Source organism: Heterodontus francisci, chromosome 5 (genome assembly GCF_036365525.1).
Source record: "Heterodontus francisci isolate sHetFra1 chromosome 5, sHetFra1.hap1, whole genome shotgun sequence".
NCBI lineage: Eukaryota > Metazoa > Chordata > Chondrichthyes > Heterodontiformes > Heterodontidae > Heterodontus > Heterodontus francisci.
In genome coordinates this window covers 141,566,264-141,585,743 of record NC_090375.1, presented here as the reverse complement: position 1 = coordinate 141,585,743, position 19,480 = coordinate 141,566,264, and the positions used below count along the sequence as shown (strand labels likewise).

Sequence of the window (19,480 nt, the reverse complement as noted above, 5' to 3'; positions counted from 1 at the left end):
AACCCATAAAATAAAAGCAAAATACTGCGGATGCTGGAAATCTGAAACAAAAACAAGAAATGCTGGATTCACTCAGCAGGTCTGGCAGCATCTGTGGAAAGAGAAGCAGAGTTAACGTTTCGGGTCAGTGACCCTTCTTCGGAACGTTCCGAAGAAGGGTCACTGACCCGAAACGTTAACTCTGCTTCTCTTTCCACAGATGCTGCCAGACCTGCTGAGTGAATCCAGCATTTCTTGTTTTTGTTCCTTTAACCCATTACCAGGATAAAAATTAAACCCAAGCGTCACTGCTATTCACAGATTTTATTTCCAAGCGGCAAGATCTACATGGTATGGGCATCGCGATGGTATCATTGCCAAATGCAAGAAGCGATTATAACACTAACTGAAAATAGTAGAGGTGACTGGAAGACTGTACTCTTGGATGTTGATTGCCTCTTCCTGTATTAAATAAACTTGAAGGTGCATTTTTCAGGTATGGGGGATACTTAGAAGCTGACTTCATGTCCCCTTGATACTGACGGACTGCTGAACCCAATGTATTTATAATTCATCTCAAAATAATATACTGGGATGGACAGAACGTCTTCTCCCTCTCTTCCTCTTTACCGACAGCATAGTTTTCGGCAGAGGCAGAATTAAGGTGTCCAGCAGCCCCCCCGCCCCCCACTTTAATTTGTAGCATCTAATTTCGGTGTGATGGTTAACCTGTATCTGCGCGTTCTTTCGAGCCGCTGGCACGGCGTGTGGGCAATATCGATCCGCAGAGTGTATGAATTTTAAACATCACTCCGTTTCTGACGTTGCCGCTTTGAAGTTAAATGTTTAATTACATGGCATTATTCCCCCTGCAAACAACCCCTCGCCCCGGATTCTCTTGGAGTTGGCTCGCTACCAGCAGTGGGATTTTTTTCTCTCTCTGTTTAGTACACTTTCGGATTTAGACAGCCAAGGCAAGTGGGAAGGAGCCTGGAGTTTGTGCCCCCGTTGGTTGAGATGGTTGAGTCCTCGTTCAAGGTTGCTGTGGTATCCCAGAAACACATTCACTCGCAGTAGTGTTCGAGTGCCGCGGACCAACAAGCAAAACTGATCGGCGACACATACTACACTACAACACATACACACAAAAATGACAAGCAGTATGAGATCCAACTGCAAAATACAGGGGATTTCGACTGAAGGTTCGCTGACATCCATTTTTCGGACAGGATGCACTAAATGCTGCAGGCACGGACTCTCTTTCCTCGGGAAGGCGATGGGGACGAAAAGTGGAGTTATATTTTCATACCTTGTCTTTTTATTGACGATCACATGTGTGGAAGGTAGGTCTTGGCTTTCCTCCTTCTCCCCCAACACCTCCACCCCCTCCCTATCCGTGTATCCCTCAGACGGGAAAGGGACAAGGGAACCACCTGCGCGGAATAATAAGGTGAAAAAATAAGGAAGCAGAGAAATTCGTGTTCTTTTTTGAGATGCTAGGAAACTGGCAGAATGCATTCGACTTGCCTGAGCTGGCGTTCAATGCAGTAATCGAGCTTAGGCTCAATAAATATTCTTGCAGAATGCTCAATAGGATACGTGAGTTGCCTCATATATCCCTTAACTATTTGAATTTCGTGCAGTTGGTTATCAGAATCCGGCTAACATGGATTGGAAGCAGGGCTGGGGGATTTCCTGGGTTAAAATGCTTAATGACGGTTTACTGTGGAGCTGCTTAATTTACACCATTTAATTACTGACGCGTGTAACATCCAATTTGGGAACTGGCAATGTTTGGAAGGGGGGGGGGCGGGGGGGGGGGTGGTTGGGGGTTGTGTTTTCGGTCATATTTTGTCCAATGCTCCACTTTCACGTCTGAAGATGCAGCAGTAGATGGATGTGGTGCTGTAGGTATATATGCACAGAGGCTCTGTTATACCAGGCTACCAAGATTCATACGGATTGCTTAAGCCTTTTTAATGAGACGTGTTTAGATCTCCTTTCAGACCGTGAGCGATATTGATACAAGCGTAAGGTGTCATGTATTAATGGAACAAGATGAGAAATCACTGAATCGAGTCTTATAAAGTCTAGTCCTTTAGCAGAGACTGTGCTCAGGGGAGTTAGTTCCCCAATATACATGTGCATGTTCCAGAAATTGAAATCCAGCTCTATTTAACATCACAGCAGACAGTAGGTTCTATTTTCCCGTTCCAAATTCCGGGTTGAAATGTCGATAGTCGTTTAAAAAGGAAACTTTGTTTCTTTGGAAATATTTATTGGTTAGATCCTGGCTAGCTAACCACCGAATATAATATAATATATATTCTACAACGTTATTGTTCCATAATTTTGAGCGGAAGTAACAGTGACAGAACTGACAAATAGATCACTTGATTTGCATTGAGTTTCTTGCTGCAGCCGAGGGATCCCTTTTTAAATTGTATCTGGGAATATTCGGTAACTCCTGACGCCGTTTTCAGGTGTATTATCGTTTGGACCGATTCAAGGCTTTTAATTATCCATGCTTGGGATTTTTTTTTCTCTCTCTCTGCTGGCACAAGGGGTATCGTCTTGAACTGGATTCAAGTTGTTTCTGTATAAAGCGGGTTATTGTAAGGCTTGCAGCTGGCTCTCGCAGTGAATAAAGCAGCGGATTTGTCTTTCATTGCTGTCAATCCGGGTTTCATGCTGACTTGGAGTTGGGGGCGGGGTGGGGGATATGGGGAGTCTATGAAATTATGGTAACATATTCTTACATAATTTTTTTGCATGTTACCATAGTGGGACTGAACTTTCAAATCCACTGTTTGTTATGGGGAAAGGGGAGGTCCTGATGTCGCCCTTTGGAGAACTACCGTATTCTATGTAATCAATGCTCTTCATTAAACCGCGTAATAGTTATTTTAAATTGAATAACCACATGTCGGAGGCTTAATGTCTATATTGTCATATTTCAAGTTTCAAGTGACTTATTTAATGCTAAAAATACTTGTAACGATGAAACTAAGCACCCTTTTCAAGCCACAAGTTTCATATTTGAGCACAATCAGCCGTTGATGGGGAATACTTGAGAGGGTACAGGATTACATTGGAAAGCATTTCATCTATGAATAAAATCTGAAACTGCAGCAGATCACACGGACAGAAAAGGATGTAACCACCTTCCTTAATATCTATGTGACTATCAGGGAGCCCTGGTTTGCTTCCGTGCGGCTGCCACCAATTCGGCTCTAATTGATTTTCTCTTTGTTTCGCTTTTTGGCAGTGTGTGATTTCAGTGCTGAAAATATATACTTCTAAGAAACGGGTTTCTTGCAGCGTCACAGAATAGTTGCTGGGTAAAGAATGTTTGCTTGGAGGCAGCATTCCAGAATATTAGACCACGATACGGTACCGGGTGATTCATTCCGTCCCTTTTAACAGTTACTATCAATAAATAGAGTGGTGGACACTTATCATGCATCGCTGCCAGCATCGCTATGCTTCCTCGTTGTACTATCCCCAAACAACAATGCTAACCATGGAATCTAACTGGGATTCAACCGATGTCTTAATAAAAGTTTCCTTTGAAGAAAAGTTGGTATAGTATCGGCTTGCATTCAAAGAGAAGCACAGTAATGTTTTATTCGCAGACATTCGCTGGGGTTGGATTGATTCAAAGCAGTGCCTTTGTAACTTTCCCTCCTCCATACCGCCCATAGAATAGTGTTTTGTTTAAATAAATGTCATTTTGTGACAAATAATCCGATAAAAGCTGACAGTTAAATATTTCAGTACGTGTCTTTGCATCCCAATGCATAACCCATCTCTCTCACACACACACTTTCCTGTACATACGAAAACATGTGCACACACACACACACACACATAAAACACACACAGACTCGCAGCATTCTTTCATATTCTGATTAACATATACAAACACCACAGAGAAAGAGAGAGAGACAGAACCACACATACAAACTCACACACATGCGAACTCAGATGCAGACCGACTCGCAACCTATATAATGGCACCCACACGCATGCATGGAGACCCAGGCTCTCACTATTCTGATTTACGTGAAAAAAATCGCCAAGACTTGGCCACATACATACAAATGACATAACCATACGGAAGCACGTAACTATACGGCCACAGGTAAAGTAATTTGGGGGGTGGGGAGGGCTAGAAAACATTAAAAGGCTATAACTGGCCGGACTGAAGTGTTACCTGTGATACCCTGGTTGAATGGGCCCTGGTTGAATGGGTGATGCGTGCAGACGGTAAAGGCAGCGATGAGATTTCGCTAATCTTGGTTGTAGTACCTTCGGGAATTCACCGTGTGACGTTATTTAGTATTTTATGTATAACGAATATAACCAGGTTTTTAGCGACTTGTTTGCGAGTATTTTAGAGAATTAACTCGTTTCTTAGCTTGGGGAACACAGATACATGATAGGGTGTGGGTGTTATCATCTGGCTGATGCACACTGATCAATTCTGTGTTTATTAGTGCGATCATGACGTTGCCACAGTTATTACATAATTTGTTTGCCTTTATAGCGAGGTGGGAATAAGAGTTTAATCTCCCGAAATAGTTAAATAAAAATGGATTAAAATCTTTAACAAAAAAAAACGTCAAATAACGAACTATAAACTTTTGCATGTTGCCGGTCGCTGGCTTTGATTGAATCTTTGCCCCAACTGGGCATTCATGAGAAATTCCCAGCCAATATGCACAGTGAGAAATCCATGGCTCCACTCAGACATTACAAGTTTTTTTTTGTTCCTTGGAGATAAAACACACTGAGATTAGGCAAAGACTGAATGCTACTTCATAGTGCTTGAAATTTGTAATTGATTCCATTGAAAATCTGAGTGATCCTTCCACAAATGCAGTTCCCCGCGTTCCCTGTCACATCAGAGAAAGAGGAAGCATTGGGTAGTATGATCACTGGGCAACAGTCAAAGGGAAATGATCCTCTGACACCTGGCGCTCGACGTGGCAGGGTTCAAATCACCAACAGCCCCCATCCTACCGCAGTCATTAGCAATGTTACCAATGGATTCAGGATCTGTCTCTTCAACCGTCAGGAGCATGGTGTTTTTTTTTTTAAAAAACAAAATCGTCAGCTGCAAGCTGTGGGGCTGCCCCCTTTCATAATTCATCAACAGTAAAGGTTTGTCAATTTGCTTCATAAAGGTCGGTTTTCTCGCACCCCCGCCAATATGAGCAGCTCACCTGGTGAATCTCCATAGAACGAATTTGCTTGGAAATAAAAAAGGCGGTGGAGGTGGTAGGGGTGGAAGAAAATGCCAAACAGGGGACATTTTACTGTCCCGGGGAGGGTGCTTTTGATGCATTATATATCAGCGATTTTGTGTTGACATTGCACAGTTTCCTTCGCTCGGATATTATGAGGGATCTCTGCTCTGTCGCAGCACCTTTTATTTCGATTTTATCTGCAGAAATCCGAGTTGCCGCCATTGCAAACGGTCTATGTACTTGTTTTAATCATCTTGCGAGTGTGCTGTGTCAAGATGGGGCTTGAAGGGTCCCCGCCAAGCAGTGGTGTATGTGCGGGGGAAAGTTTGCCAATCTTGGCAGCATTCTGCAACGCTCTTCAATTGTATAACCTACATCACAGAAAACAATGGAGAAAACTTTATTTTCTCTGTCCGACATAAACATTATTGATTGTATATGGAGTTGCATATACTGGCAGGCAATAACCCAATAACAGATACCACATCCTGGGTATTGTAATTGTTGCTTTCGAGACAAATGCGCACTTTGAGGTCAGATCATTCATTAGAAAATAAGCGAATAATGATCCTCTACAAAGGTTCTTTAGTCCTATCTATCACTATTAACTCGTAGCCAGCTGCCTTCCAGTAGTAGTTACTTTCATAAAAGCAAAATACTGCGGATGCTGGAAATCTGAAACAAAAACAAGAAATGCTGGATTCACTCAGCAGGTCTGGCAGCATCTGTGGAAAGAGAAGCAGAGTTAACGTTTCGGGTCAGTGACCCTTCTTCGGAACTTTCATGGTCAGCTGTGTTTCAACAATATATTCTATTGAAAGAAATTCCTTAACATTTGATGGAGAAGTGTTTCCTTTCATTTTTAATTTACAAATCTGTGTAAATAATATTGCATTTTCAAAGTTGCTGTTCTGTAGCTGAAAATACCTTAACAGCGACGTTATATCTTCAACGGTCCCCTCGCATTACGTTCTTTAGAATTGCGTAGAAACGGCCTTTTCTTTTAAAAATACTTTCAGGCAGGCATACCCAACTGCATCATTTTAATAGTATAACATTCTTCAGAACAGAAACCAACATTGCCACTATGCCAATTGGGACAATTTAGTGTTTAGGAACATATAAAAAAAATTAAAAAACAGACTAGGACCAATAGCGCATTTCACGACCTCAGAATATCCCAAAGCGCTGAACAACCAACTGTGCTTTTAAAGTGCATTAATGTAGGAAAATAAGTTTCTGCCCTCTCCAGCTGATCAGTCAAATCAGTTTGTCTACAGAACTGACTAGGTCAATGTCTTTCGATGAATGGTTGGCTGACTAGAGATGTATCTTTGCTGGTAATAGTAAGGAGAGAATTGGTTAATAGTCGCTTGGTAGTACAGAACCTGAGTATTGCTGAAAAAAGAGACAAGCATTTCATCTTGCACTCATCAGGACAGATGCAAGAATGCCAAATTTTCAAAGAGAGCAACAATTTACACTACATGAGAAAAGGGTACTGATTTGTTGGCAAGTTGACTGTGATTGTTCGAGGCATTGTCATGGAGAATGCACCAGGGAACTATTGTCCCCCATGCTTTTGTTTAACTCCACAAGGCACAATACCTGGACATGTTCCTTTTGCCTGCATTCTTGCATCTGGCCTGATGAATGCAAGATGAAAAACTTTGACAGAATGTCTCTTTTTTCAGGAATTGGTTAATCTTTTGTTTCCCCTTTACTCCCCTTCCAATCCCTCCTTCCTCGCTGCCCATTAGGGCTGGAGCACAACTGGACCAGTGAGGATAAATGAATTACATTGTAAGCTATGGTTGCCTTATTAATAATCTGAATTGCAACTCAAAGGTAAAAGGTTCTGAACATTGCGGGGATGGGGGAAGGTCATATATTCAAGGTAAGTATTTCAGGGGGGAAGGGCAAGAGTAACATGTAATGCTATTGGGGGGTGGGGGGGTGGGTGGGAGAGGGCCTGGAAATATTTTTAAATTATTTCTATTAACTTTAGATTCACTGTCTCTTTAAAAAATGCAATTGTCATTTAGGGCTCTAAGACCTTTAAAAATGATGCTGGCGCCTGCACTGTGGTGGTGGATGCTGTTGCTGGGGACAGCTTGCCCACACCCTCCACATCATTGGGGGGCCATCTGCCCCGGGCATGTTAATGATCCGCCGTGTTTAAGATCGCGGCGGCTCTGTGGATTGAAAGCCATGTGTGCGGGCCGCCATCTTTTATGGACGCTGCTGCACTCAGCAGCGGCCACATAAAAATCCAGCCCAGTGTGTCAATAACATTTGTGTACTACAGGGTAGAAATTCATATCATCAAATTTCAAGCACAAAGGCTTAACATGCTCATATTAAGTTCCTATCTGTTTATCTTTACACATACGTCATCCTGTTTTCTTTAAATAATTTAATGGTTGTATAACACATTGTAGTAGGAGTGCATTAAACATTTGAATATGAACATTTATGGATTTAAATTTGCAATATATGGCAAGCCTTACTAGATTTTCACAAATTGTATTTCACATGGATTGAAATAGAGCTGGGAGGAAAATTATGCAATTATAGGTTATGCATACAATCATAGAATTGATAGCAATCCTGTAGTGTGTTTGAGAGATGTCAAATATTATTCACATTTAATGCCAAAAGGGCTAAATCGAACTGCTTGGTTTCATGAACTGTCCTGAAAATACAGAAACCTCAATATTAGCTAAGAGTTGTATCATTTCACCTTTCTATCACTCTATCTAATGCAGTTAAACATCACATGACATTCTGATTATCCCATTATGTGACTTTAAAGAAAATGCACTTTTAGAATCTTTTTCTTTTGTTTATGCGCATTGTGGTATCATATTCATAGAAAGTGGAATCCTTTTTCTATTTTGGGTGCCCAGTATTCCAAGGTCAAGTAAAGCTGTGCACTAACAATGTGCCTTATCCCAAAACTCAGAACAATGCCTTCTGCTGCTCTAGTGTGAGTCTTTGTATTTTCCACACCAGCCATCTGTGTGATCTTTTTCATAGATTGTCAATCTCGAACAAATTAAAGCCAATTATAGACAGTTTTGTGTCATAAACCCATTGTAGGAACTAATTCCACATAAGGCTGTTAAGCTAGAGGAGAAAGGAGACTAATTTTAACAGCCTGGGCTGATTTGAACCCAAGTCTCAAAGGTAAGGGCAGTATTACATAGAATTACATAGGATATACAGTGCAGAAACAGGCCATTCGGCCCAACTAGTATTTTCTGGTGTTTATATTTCATATGAGTTCATTCTCATTCCATCTATCTTATCTCAGCTTTTCAGCATATCTTTCTCTCAAGCACTCATCTAGTTTCCTTTTGCCTCAACCACTACCTGTGGTAATGAGTTCCATATTCTAACCACACCGAGTAAAGGAATTTTCCTTGTCTTGCTACTAGATTTATTAGTAACTATTTTGTATTTATGCCCCCTAGTTTTGGATTCTCTCCACATCTACTGTCCAACCCATTCATATCTTTAAAAAACTCTATCAGGCCATCTCTATGTTTTCTGTTTTCTAAGGAAAAAGCTTCGACCTGTTTAATCTTTCCCAATGGCTGTAATCTCCCAGTTCTGGTACAATCCCTGTAAATCTTTTTTGCATGTTTTCCAGTTCTTCAATGTCTTATTTATAGTATGGAGACCAGAACTGTGCAGAGTACTCTAAGTGAAACCTAATCAGGGTCCTATACAAATTTTACATAAATTCACTACTTTTGAATTCTATATCCACAGATATAAATCCTGACACTTTCTTAGATTTTGAGTTGCTTTGCAAACCTGTGATTCTGCTTTTAATGATTTGTTCACCTTTATACCTAGACCCCTTTGCTCTTCTACCTCATTTAGTTTTTTTTTATTTTGTAAGGTGCAGGTGATACTCCTTTTTTCCTGACCAAATTGCATCACCTCACATTTACCAATGTAAAATTAAATTGCCACTTAACTGTTCATTTTGCATGTTTTCTAAAGTCTTCTTATATTATTTGCGCTTTTCCTCAGTGTTAGTGTTACAACCAGGTGAGAAAGGTGTCTAAGGGTCCCTCTCAGCCTTCACCTGGTTTTACCGTAACAGGGATTAATTTTTAAAAAACCATGTTTTTAGATCCCCTTTGGTGAATCCTTGTTCAGCACTTTCCAATTATAAGGCAAAGAAACCAACACAAACAGGTTTTCTTAGGTTTAATGAAGAAAAGTTGAAATTTATTAAACTTAAACTTAAACTCTAATTCGGTTACTGCCGACAGATATATGGCGCGCCATGTTAGCATGCATGCGCGATACCTACATGCAAATAGAGACAGAAAAGAGTAGAAGAAAAACAAAGTGGAAAAGTTTGAGGCAATATCTGAAGAGTTTTTGTTACAGTTCTTCGAGCTCACTGTAGAGTCCTTGATTGTAGGTAGATCTTGCTTTTCGTTGGGGCCCAGTATTCTTCTTATACCTTGTTTGCTGTAGGAGACTTTTCTCTCTTGGGGTTCATGTGCCTTCAGTGGATTCAGAGGCTTGTGAGAAAGAGATGGCAGCATATTCTCAGTTCAGGAGCAAAACAGACACTCCCTGAGTTCAAACTGGTTGTACAGTTCAGAAAAATCCATGTTGCCAAGAAGGTTAGTCATGTGACTAACAGGTCTGACCACATCTTGGATTGTATCACATTAGCAGGGAATGCTCCTCTTACACACAATACCTGGTGATCAAGGTTCATTGTGGGTTGAATGTGAGGGGGAATGGACCTTTGTCTTTCCAAGCACTCTCTGCTCATATGCAAATATCTTTTCCAGCCATGGCTGATCTATTTAACAAGTCCTTTCTTCATTCCAGTAACTGTTTAAAATCAATGTTCATGGCAAAATTAATGTGCCTTGCATGACACCTCCACACCCAGCAGAATGAAATGCGATTTGAGAAAAGCACATTTCATTAGAAGGGTTGAGAGAAAATATAAGATACAGAAAAAAAAACATGCATTTCTCTCATTCATTCCCATTCCCATTCATTCATAAATAATAAAACATATTACAGCCTGTCTTTTCTTGGTGCCAGTGCTGCTTTAATTGCCCCCTTTTTGGCATCCCAATAAACATGTGGTTCTTTTTTGGGGACGTTCCCTCTTCCGTTTGCCCATTTTCATGGCTACCTACTGTCTTTATTTTTGCTTGGGTAATTTTTTTTCCCCAGGAGAGTCAGTAGTGTGCGGGTTTATCCTGAACTCTCTATCAGTGCTTTGCTGAGTCAGGCAAAGGCTTTTGACTTTGGGGGACGTTTAGTTTTCTTTTTTCTGACTACAGGGAGGATACTTTGCCAATCTTCCCTTTGTGCTCTGGGACACTGTTGCCTGCAGGTAATTGTGCAGACTCTACTTGTGGCACTTCGACTAGGTGAGGCATCACCCTCACGGTTTCTGTGCCTTCTAAAGGTCTTTCTTTGTCTCTGCAGGTTCCTGTAAATGCTGTTAGCAACTCTGGTGAGGTGCTTCTGGTGCCTGCATTTACATAGGAGGATGTGGGGTCTAACTTTTCAAATTTTTGGGGGTTGGCTGACCGGACAGTAGGGGTTTTCATCCGGGATTCCTCCCAGACCTCCTTTAACCTGCCCTCTTGATCACGTTTTCCCCTTTCCTGTCTAACCTTTTGCCAGCCTTGTGCCTGCCTGTCCCCTTATGTTCTCGGCGGGGGTCCCTTACAGTTCACCAACCCTCTGCTGGAAGGTGCTCCTAACACTGGTACAGGACCTAGGGGTGCAGGTTTCACTGTAGGTAGGGGTTTTCCCTCAACCTGACACATGTGGCAACTCCTGCAGTACTTCACCACATCATTGCAGAGTTTTGGCCAGTTAAACTGCTGTCTTATGTGGGCTTTGGTCTTTCATATACTGGCATGTACAGCCACTGTAGTCTTGTGGGCCCTTCTTCATATTTCTCTCCGGTAACTCTGCGGCACCACTAACTGGTGAACTACTGTCCAATCCTTGCTCTCAGGTCTGTGAGGAGAACTCCATTTCCTCATCAGTACCTCATTCTTTTAATAGTAGCAATCAGGGACTCCCTCTGCTTCACTTTCGACAGGTCAGCCTGTGCTAACTCTTAGTACATTGTTGGCTCGCTGAGCCTCACCAAGGGAAAATCCATTTAATTCACTCCCGGTACTCCTAAATTTCCAAAGAAAGTCTCGGACAGGCAGATCTCATGGTCATCTGCTGTAGTACCAATGCAGTCTCCTCTGGGGGAGCTGGTTTGATCATGGCCTGATCCACTACACATTCAGAGAAACTACAGGGGTCCATTTCTTACCACTGCCCTGTCTCTCTGACCTCCTGCATTCTTTCTTTCACTGGAGGGGGGGGGGGGCTATCACCTTTACCCCCACCAGATCATTACCTAGGAGCAGGTCAACCCTGTCCACAGACAATCTAGGGACACTGGTCACCAGTCCCAAAACTAGGTCGCACCCCAGGTGCACCCGGTGTACAGGTACAGGCATACACTGCTCTCCAGTACCATTCACCACCATTCTGGTGTTTGCTGCACTCTCTGTGGGGGAAAGGTCAGGCCTTTTCCTAATAACAGGGATCTAGTGCCCCTCTGTCCCTGAGAATCACTATGGGCTTGTTTGCCCCACTTGAGGTGTATGGGGTTACTTTCCCTTCAGACACAAAACCCTGATAAACGTCAGGAATCCTATTAAATGTTCCTGTACTTGCAGCCGTAAGCTTCCTGGGTCTCACTCTTACTGCAGTTAAAGCCACATCTTGTTCTGGTGTGCTTTCCAGCAGGTTCCCTCCTTCACTGAGCGGGTGTGCCCTGATTAACCCTATTGGTCTTCCCTTTAGTTTCCAGCAGTCAGCTTTTAAATGCCCTGCTTTATTACAATGGAAGCACACAGGTCTCCGGGTCTCACTCTTGTTCAAAGAACCTTCCTTTTTGGCTTGAGGAGGGCCCCCTTTGTGTCCTGCTTTCCTTTCTCTCCCAGGACTGCTTGGACTTCTATCACCTTCCCACCCTTTGTCCTTCTTGGATTTGTGGGGGTGACTAGGAAGGTTCTCCCCTGGGAGACACACATAAATTAAAGCAAACTCCTTGGCCAGAATGGCTGCTTCTGAGCTCCCTGAACCTACTGCTCCTCTACAAGGGTCTTTATGGAGGGTTGGAGAGAGTGTTTAAATTTCTCTAACAGAATTACTTCTCTGAGATTCTCATAGCAGAGCTGTATTTTAAGAGCCCTCAGCCACTGGTCAAAAGCCAGCTGCTTACCTCTTTCAAACTCCAGATAAGTTTGATTAGCTTGCTTCTTGAGGGTTCTAAACGTTTGGCGATAGGCTTCAGCTACTAATTCATATGCCCCGAGGATAGTATTTTTGGTCAGTTCATAATTTGATGAACTCTCATCTGGCAACAGGGAATAAACCTCATGGGCTTTTCCAGTCAGCTTGCTTTGTAGTAAAAGAGGTCAGGTCTCAGCTGGCCATTTCAGCTGCCTTGCCAGTTTTTCAATGGACACAAAAATGTTTCTACATCCTCCTCATTGAATTTTGGAATTAGCTGAGCTAGTTTTAACAATTTTGTACCCAGCCTTGTATTACTCTCCTCCATATTGGCCATGCTTTCACTGGGGTTACTCTGCCGCCCCCTAGTTAACTCAAGCCACTTCAGCTTCTTTGCATTCTTTCAGGAATATTCTTTCTCTCGCTCTGTCTCATTCCTTCTCCTGTCTTTCTCTCTCTCTCTCTCCTCTTTCTCTTCACTTTCCTTCTGGAAGGCTCTCTCTTTCTCCCTCTCCTGTCTTTCTCTTTCTCTTTCCCTTTCCCTGCCTTCTAATTTAAGTTTCCTTTGTTCCAGTTGTATCTTTGCTAGCAATACCCTGTCTGACTCTGCTTCTAACCTTGTTTCTGCTTCTTCAGATTCAAGGGAAAAATGGTTGTCCACTAGCCTTGGGAGTTCAGAATTCCGCGCCCTGCCACGTATAGTGATCCCACTGTGGTCAGCAATTTTCTTCAACTCCTCCATAGACAGTGCTTTTTAACTTATCCCAAGTTACTACACCCTGGCTTGGGGAGCTACTAGATTCAGTTGCAGGCATATTAGTATTCAAGGACACACAACCACAAGAAAACCTATATTGAAATCTTGCTATTCTTTTGGGAACAATTTGGCTTCCCACTTCCAATTTGTCTGTGGGTCAATCCCAGATGCAAGCCCCCAAATTTCTATTAAAACCAGGTGAGAGAAAGTTGCCTTGTGGTCCCTCTCAGCCTTCTCCTGGTCTTGCCGTAACAGGAATTAATTTTTAAAACACCATGTTTTTAGCTCTCCCTTAGTGAACCCTTGTTCACCACTTTCCAATTCTAAGGCAAAGAAACCAGCACAAACAAGTTTTCTTACATTTTAAGATGGAAAGTTGAAATTTATTAAACTTAAACTTAAACTCTAATTCGGTTAACACCCATGGTTACATGACGCGCCCACGCGAGCATGCATGCGTGATACACACATGCAAATAGAGACAGAAAAGAGCAGAAGAAAAAGAAAGTGGAAAAGTTTGAGGCAATGGCTGAAGAGTTTTTGTTATGGTTCTTTGAGCTCACTGTAGCATCCTTGATTGCAGATAGATCTTGCTTTTTGTTGGGGCCCAATATTCTTCTTAAACCTTGATTGCTGTTGGAGACTTTTCTCTCTTGGGGTTCCTGTGTCTTCAGTGGATTCAGAGGCTTGTGAGAAAGAGATGGGAGCAGACAGGAGAGATTTTCTTAGTTCAGGAGCAAAACAGACACTCTCTGAGTTCAAACTGGTTGTACAATTCAGAAAAGCCCAGGTTGACAGGAAGGTTTTCCCCTTCCCTGTCTAACCTTTTGCCAGCCTTGTGCCTGCCTGTCCCCTTCTGTGCTAATATGCACATATCAGACCAGTTCGTCACATCGTGGATTGTATCACCTTAGCAGTCTTTGGAATGCTCCTCTTACACACAGTACCAGTGATCAAGGTCCGTTGTGGGTTGAATGTGTCAGGAAATGGTCCTTTGTGCTTCCAAGCACTATCTGCTAATATGCAAATGTATTTTCCAGCCATGGCTGATCTGTTAACAAGTCCTTTCTTCACTCCAGTAACTGTTTAAAATCAATGTTCATGACAAAATGCCTGTGCCTCATTCTTGGCAGGTGGGGGTCTAGCATGACAGTTAGCTACACTGTATGTATACTATCCATTTTGGTATCATCTGCATGTTTTGATATTATTCCTAAATCCAAATCATCACTGTAAATTATTAATAACTGAGGTCCCCGCATTAATCCTGAGGAACATCACTTTCTATCCTCCTCCAACTTGAATATCTTCCCTTTACTCCTGTTCCCTGCTTTCTATTTTTTCATCAATTTGCTCACCATTCAGCTATTCATCTCTTGACTCCACATCCTTAACATTTTGCATGAGGCTACTGTGTGGTATCTCATCGATGGCCTTTTGAAAATACATGTATACAAATCTACTGTCTACCCATCCCCTTACCACTTCAAAAAATTCTATCAGATTAGTTAAGCATGACTTAGCATTTTAACATCCATGCTGACGTTTTTAAATTAACTTTTCTGTCTCTAGATACTCTACTTTTTCTTTTACTATGGATTCCAGTATCTTTCCTATCCTGATGTTCAGCTGACTTGTTTATAGTTCTCACATTTTGCTCTAATTCTCTTTTTGTGTATAGGAACAATGTTAGCTGTCCACCGGTCCTCTGGCACAGATAGATAGATAGATAGATCGATAGATAGACAGACAAGACAGACAGATCCATTCTGATGAAAGGTCACAGACCTGAAATGGTAACCCTATTTCTCTCCTCACAGATGCTTCCAGACCAGCTGAGTATTTCCAGCATTTTCTGTTTTTATTTCAGATTTCCAACATCTGCAGTATTTTGCTTTTGTATTGGGCCTTTTATTTATTGTAATGAGGGGTTTTACACCTGTTTAAGGAAAGTTATAAGAAATTGGGCTGACATTGGAAATCCTATATTTGTTAACAATAATAAATGGGAAAAATCAATGAAATATTGGCTGTGCACATACTAATTGTTAATTACTCTGTCATCTATTTTCATTTGGTGACATTAATTTAAAAGTTATATGAGCATTAAGCAGGATTTTCTTACGATACACTTCTATTTCATAGCTTACTGGCTACATGATTGGAAACTTGCATTTACGAATACTAAAAATTTGATTTTGCTCAGTGCAATCACACAATCACTCAACATCACAGGAGAGCTTATTATACTTTGCAAATCAACTGTGTTTTCTGTGTAAAATAATTTGCTCCATTGCTTTTATAATATAAACTAACAATTGCTTGGGACAAGAGGAGACATTTTCATCTTAAATGCAACTAATGCAGACAGAGCTTTGCTCACTATGAGCACTTATCAGAGATTTAGCCACATGTCCGAATCCCTGATATGCCCTCAGATGTGCATTGAAGATAAAAAATTGCCCCAAGGTGGTGCAATGGGTAAACCACATTGTTATTTCATCTTTGTAATGCAGCTCAGATCTTTTGAATGATGCTTTCTTCTCTCTGGTTGCTGAAAGGGTTCTACATGTGTCTGATTATTTTTAACTCAACTCCCAGTGTGCTCAAGTACATGGTGCAAAACGATTGACGTAAATAGGAAATCTCAGTCACAGAAAATCTACTGATGGTTGATGTGGGAAGTGGAAAAGATTGCATTGCTGCTATTGGAGTCTTCTAAGGTTATAATTAAGGCACATATTTGGAATAAAGCTGAGAGCGCTTTATTTTGCATCTGGCCTGTGTTATATGATGAACGTTTCATGCTGATTTTGGTGTCAAAAATGGCAAAATATTTCATTGTCCAAGACTGGCATGCTGTACAGTAAGCATAAAAAAGTGTAAAAATTCACATTTGTTGTGACTTAAAACAATATAACAATTGTGAGTAAGTGAAATGAAGATAGTTGCACAGGCTTTAATGATATTAACCTGGATTTTTCTCTGAATGTTGCTTGATATTTGGATGGGCAGTTTTGTGAATGGTGATCGATATTGCCAGATCCCTGCCCACTTTAGCGTCTGCCCAGATATTGCTGGCGAGCAGCAGAAGCAGCCTAAAATGATCAAGTGTATTTAAATGAATTGTTAATATTTGGTGATGTCATACATTCTTGTTCCCATCATTTCCTACTCAATTTTTCTCAATCCTAATTATGAACAAATAATATAGCATTGTTATGTGCCAGAGAAAAGGCAGCAGTGCATTTTAAAATCCCAGCAGGCACTTTTTAAAGATTCTCAGATTTCAGTGATTATTTTTTTGTTTTTGATACTGTGTTCCTGATGCTACTAAACCACTGTGTCCTTTGTGTGCAGCTGTGATTTTCCTCTCTCATCCAATTCCAGAAAGAACACTATGGACTTCCCACTGGGAATTCCCCTGTACCTTGTTGCTCTAGAGGAAGAAGGGGAGGATGATTGAATAGAGCCAGGCTGGTCAGGCAGTACAGGAGCTGAACGGTCGCCACCCACTGGTACTTTCACACCAGATCAAAATGCTTCTACAATCATAATGAAAGCAAAATACCACAGATGCTAGAAATCTGAAATATTTCCAGCACTTTCTGTTTTTGTTTCGACCATCAGTTGTCCAGTTTTGAAGAGGCTATACTTCACAAAGGAAGCCATCAAACAGTCAAACCACATTCTGCAAACCAAAATACAACTTACCTCCACCACAGGCACCACGCTATCAGTGGATGTAAAGAGTCTAACTGCTCGTGTTTTTATGTAATGGGGTCATTTCAAGTTTTCACTGGAGATATCACTAATACAACCAACAGATGTGTACAGATGCAAAAAAACAAGTCACAAATGTAATGTTTGCTAGCGCAAACCAGTTTTATTCAAATACCCTCTGCAGTGCTACTGATTTGAAGGACCTAATGGTACCAATGAGATTGATGACTTCTTGTGATATAATTAGCTGTAGTCTAGCTTCAAGCGCTTAAGAGACTGGCAGAGACAGCCATCTCTATTCTGAATTACGCTACATTGCAATACTCTATAGCAGCAGTCTTAACATCCGTAGAAGCAGCACAGAATTCCCATTAGGACACCAGCCATATTTACCACCACCTGACACCAGAAGATGTCCTTGGAGATGTCACTTGTTCCAGGGTGGGTTACAGTGCTGTCAAGCCATCCATCAGGATATTACAAATGTGATCAACAGACTCCTCCAGTGGGTCCTCAGTACCTGTAGGTACATTTGATGCATTGCAAGTTTCTTCTTTTAAAAGCAGGACCTGAAAGATCTGGGTCCACAAGTTGTTGAGATGTGGGGATCGATCTTGACCCGCCAGTCAGCAAAGATTTCTTCCCTTGTTTCACCCCCAGCTCTTCCTGCTCACTCATGTTCTGTGCATTGCCCAATCCATATCCTTCTGGCTCACACTTTACCGGCCATCAGGAGTGTTACTTAGGAGGGAGAATATGAGTGACAGCATGTATTCTGAAGTGCTGTCAGAGTCAGGCACACTGTAGCTTGGACTGTCTTCTGAAGGAGGAAAAGCGAGATTAACATGGTTTCCTTTCAAATCGAGCTGACATTTCAATTTCAATATAAAGAGTGACATGAGCTTTCCATGACCTGGTTCACTGGAAATTAATGCAGGGTGCAATAGAATGAGAAGCATAATGTTCTAATGAAACCATAGCTGACAGATGTCCATATCGCCTATACTCTCTATCGCCTTCCTCCTCATTGTTAGTGAGAGATCGTAGGATTGCTGATCCCTTCCAACTATTATGGGCTATCTTTACCTTGAAGAATGAAGAAAAAAATGATTTTATTTTGTTCCTACAACATGTAGTAAAACCAAGATATCAGAATTCAGACCATAATGGATGTGCAGAAAGGCACCTGCAGCATAGAGTTGCATTATTTGTGAGACATTTAAGAGGTGAATGCATGCAAAGAGCACTTCCATATGAAGGTCAGAGTATAAGGGACACATCATGGATATTGGTGGCAAATTAGCCAAGCATTTTAACACATTAATGGAGAAGTGATTTTATGTGGCAAACAGGATTAGCACAGTGCATTCATGGAAAGTATTTCTGGTTTCTCTTACCTTGCTTAACCTGGAAAGGTCATTAAACATTTGCCATGTAGAGTGGCAGTATGCTGAATGATGGAATTGTCAGACTCATCTGGCCAACTCCTTCAACTTATCTTCTGCATCTCTCTTTGGAGACTTTCTCTCTTGTCAGTTCCAAAGAAGATTTCTTCCCGAGCCAAACCCATGAAGCAGTATTTCAGCGTCAATAACCACAAATCAGGAGGGTTCCATGCCTCAAAGCAGTCCGATCCTAAGTTTCCAGATTATGAGATTTATATTCTGCATCCAAAATGACTTTGGCTACAACATTGGATAACCCCCAGAAATGGGTGCAAGGATCATGATGTGTGATTAACCTGTGGCCGTTGCTTGCGATGCAGTCAGCACACAAACTTCATGCAGCCTGCTCAGTTAAATGATTGTAGTGTGCAGCCAGCACTAAATATACTGTGAAGTGGCTGCATCCTTGAGCAGGGGTTACACAATAGTCAGAGGCTAGCAAGAATTCAAGCTAACCTGCAAGAATTATAACCATCTTGTACCTCTTAATGGAGAATGCATTACACACTGATTGCTGTCACAATCTGCCTATTTGGCATACTTCTGGCCATGCTCCCTCACCTGGTGTTATTGCCTTCACCTGGCATGGCTAGCACCAGAGCTTTGTACGCATACTGTGGATACCATATTGGAGACAAAATGACACCTGTAGTGCCAAAAAAATGGCGCTACAGAGCAGAATTTCACTGCCTTTGTTGTTTAAAGCTCCATTAAGTTACTGCGGCCTACAAGACATACAGCTGCACACTATTTGCCATGAAATTGGTGAACTGCCACTGAGTGGTTTTTCCAACGCCTGGAGTTCATTCTGTTTATTCAAACTAAGCTTGCCCTAGCAAAACTGAGGTCAATGGGAATCAGGGGGAAAACCCTCCACTGGCTGGAGTCATACCTAGCGCAAAGGAAAATGGTTGTGGTTGTTGGAGGTCAATCATCTGAGCTCCAGGACATCACTGCAGGAGTTCCTCAGGGTAGTGTCCGAGGCCCTACCATCTTCAGCTGCTTCATCAATGACCTTC

At 41.7% G+C, this 19,480-nt stretch overlaps 1 protein-coding gene across 1 annotated transcript in view; it reads left to right on the top strand.

Moving 5' to 3' along the window:
- Nucleotides 1-1,141: 1,141 nt before the first annotated feature.
- Nucleotides 1,142-19,480, top strand: part of csmd3b (CUB and Sushi multiple domains 3b) — a 2,327,439-nt gene continuing 2,309,100 nt past the window's right edge. The window contains exon 1 of the mRNA XM_068032163.1: nt 1,142-1,322. Within this exon, the coding sequence (XP_067888264.1) occupies nt 1,142-1,322 (181 nt within the window). The remainder of the gene's footprint in view (nt 1,323-19,480) is intronic.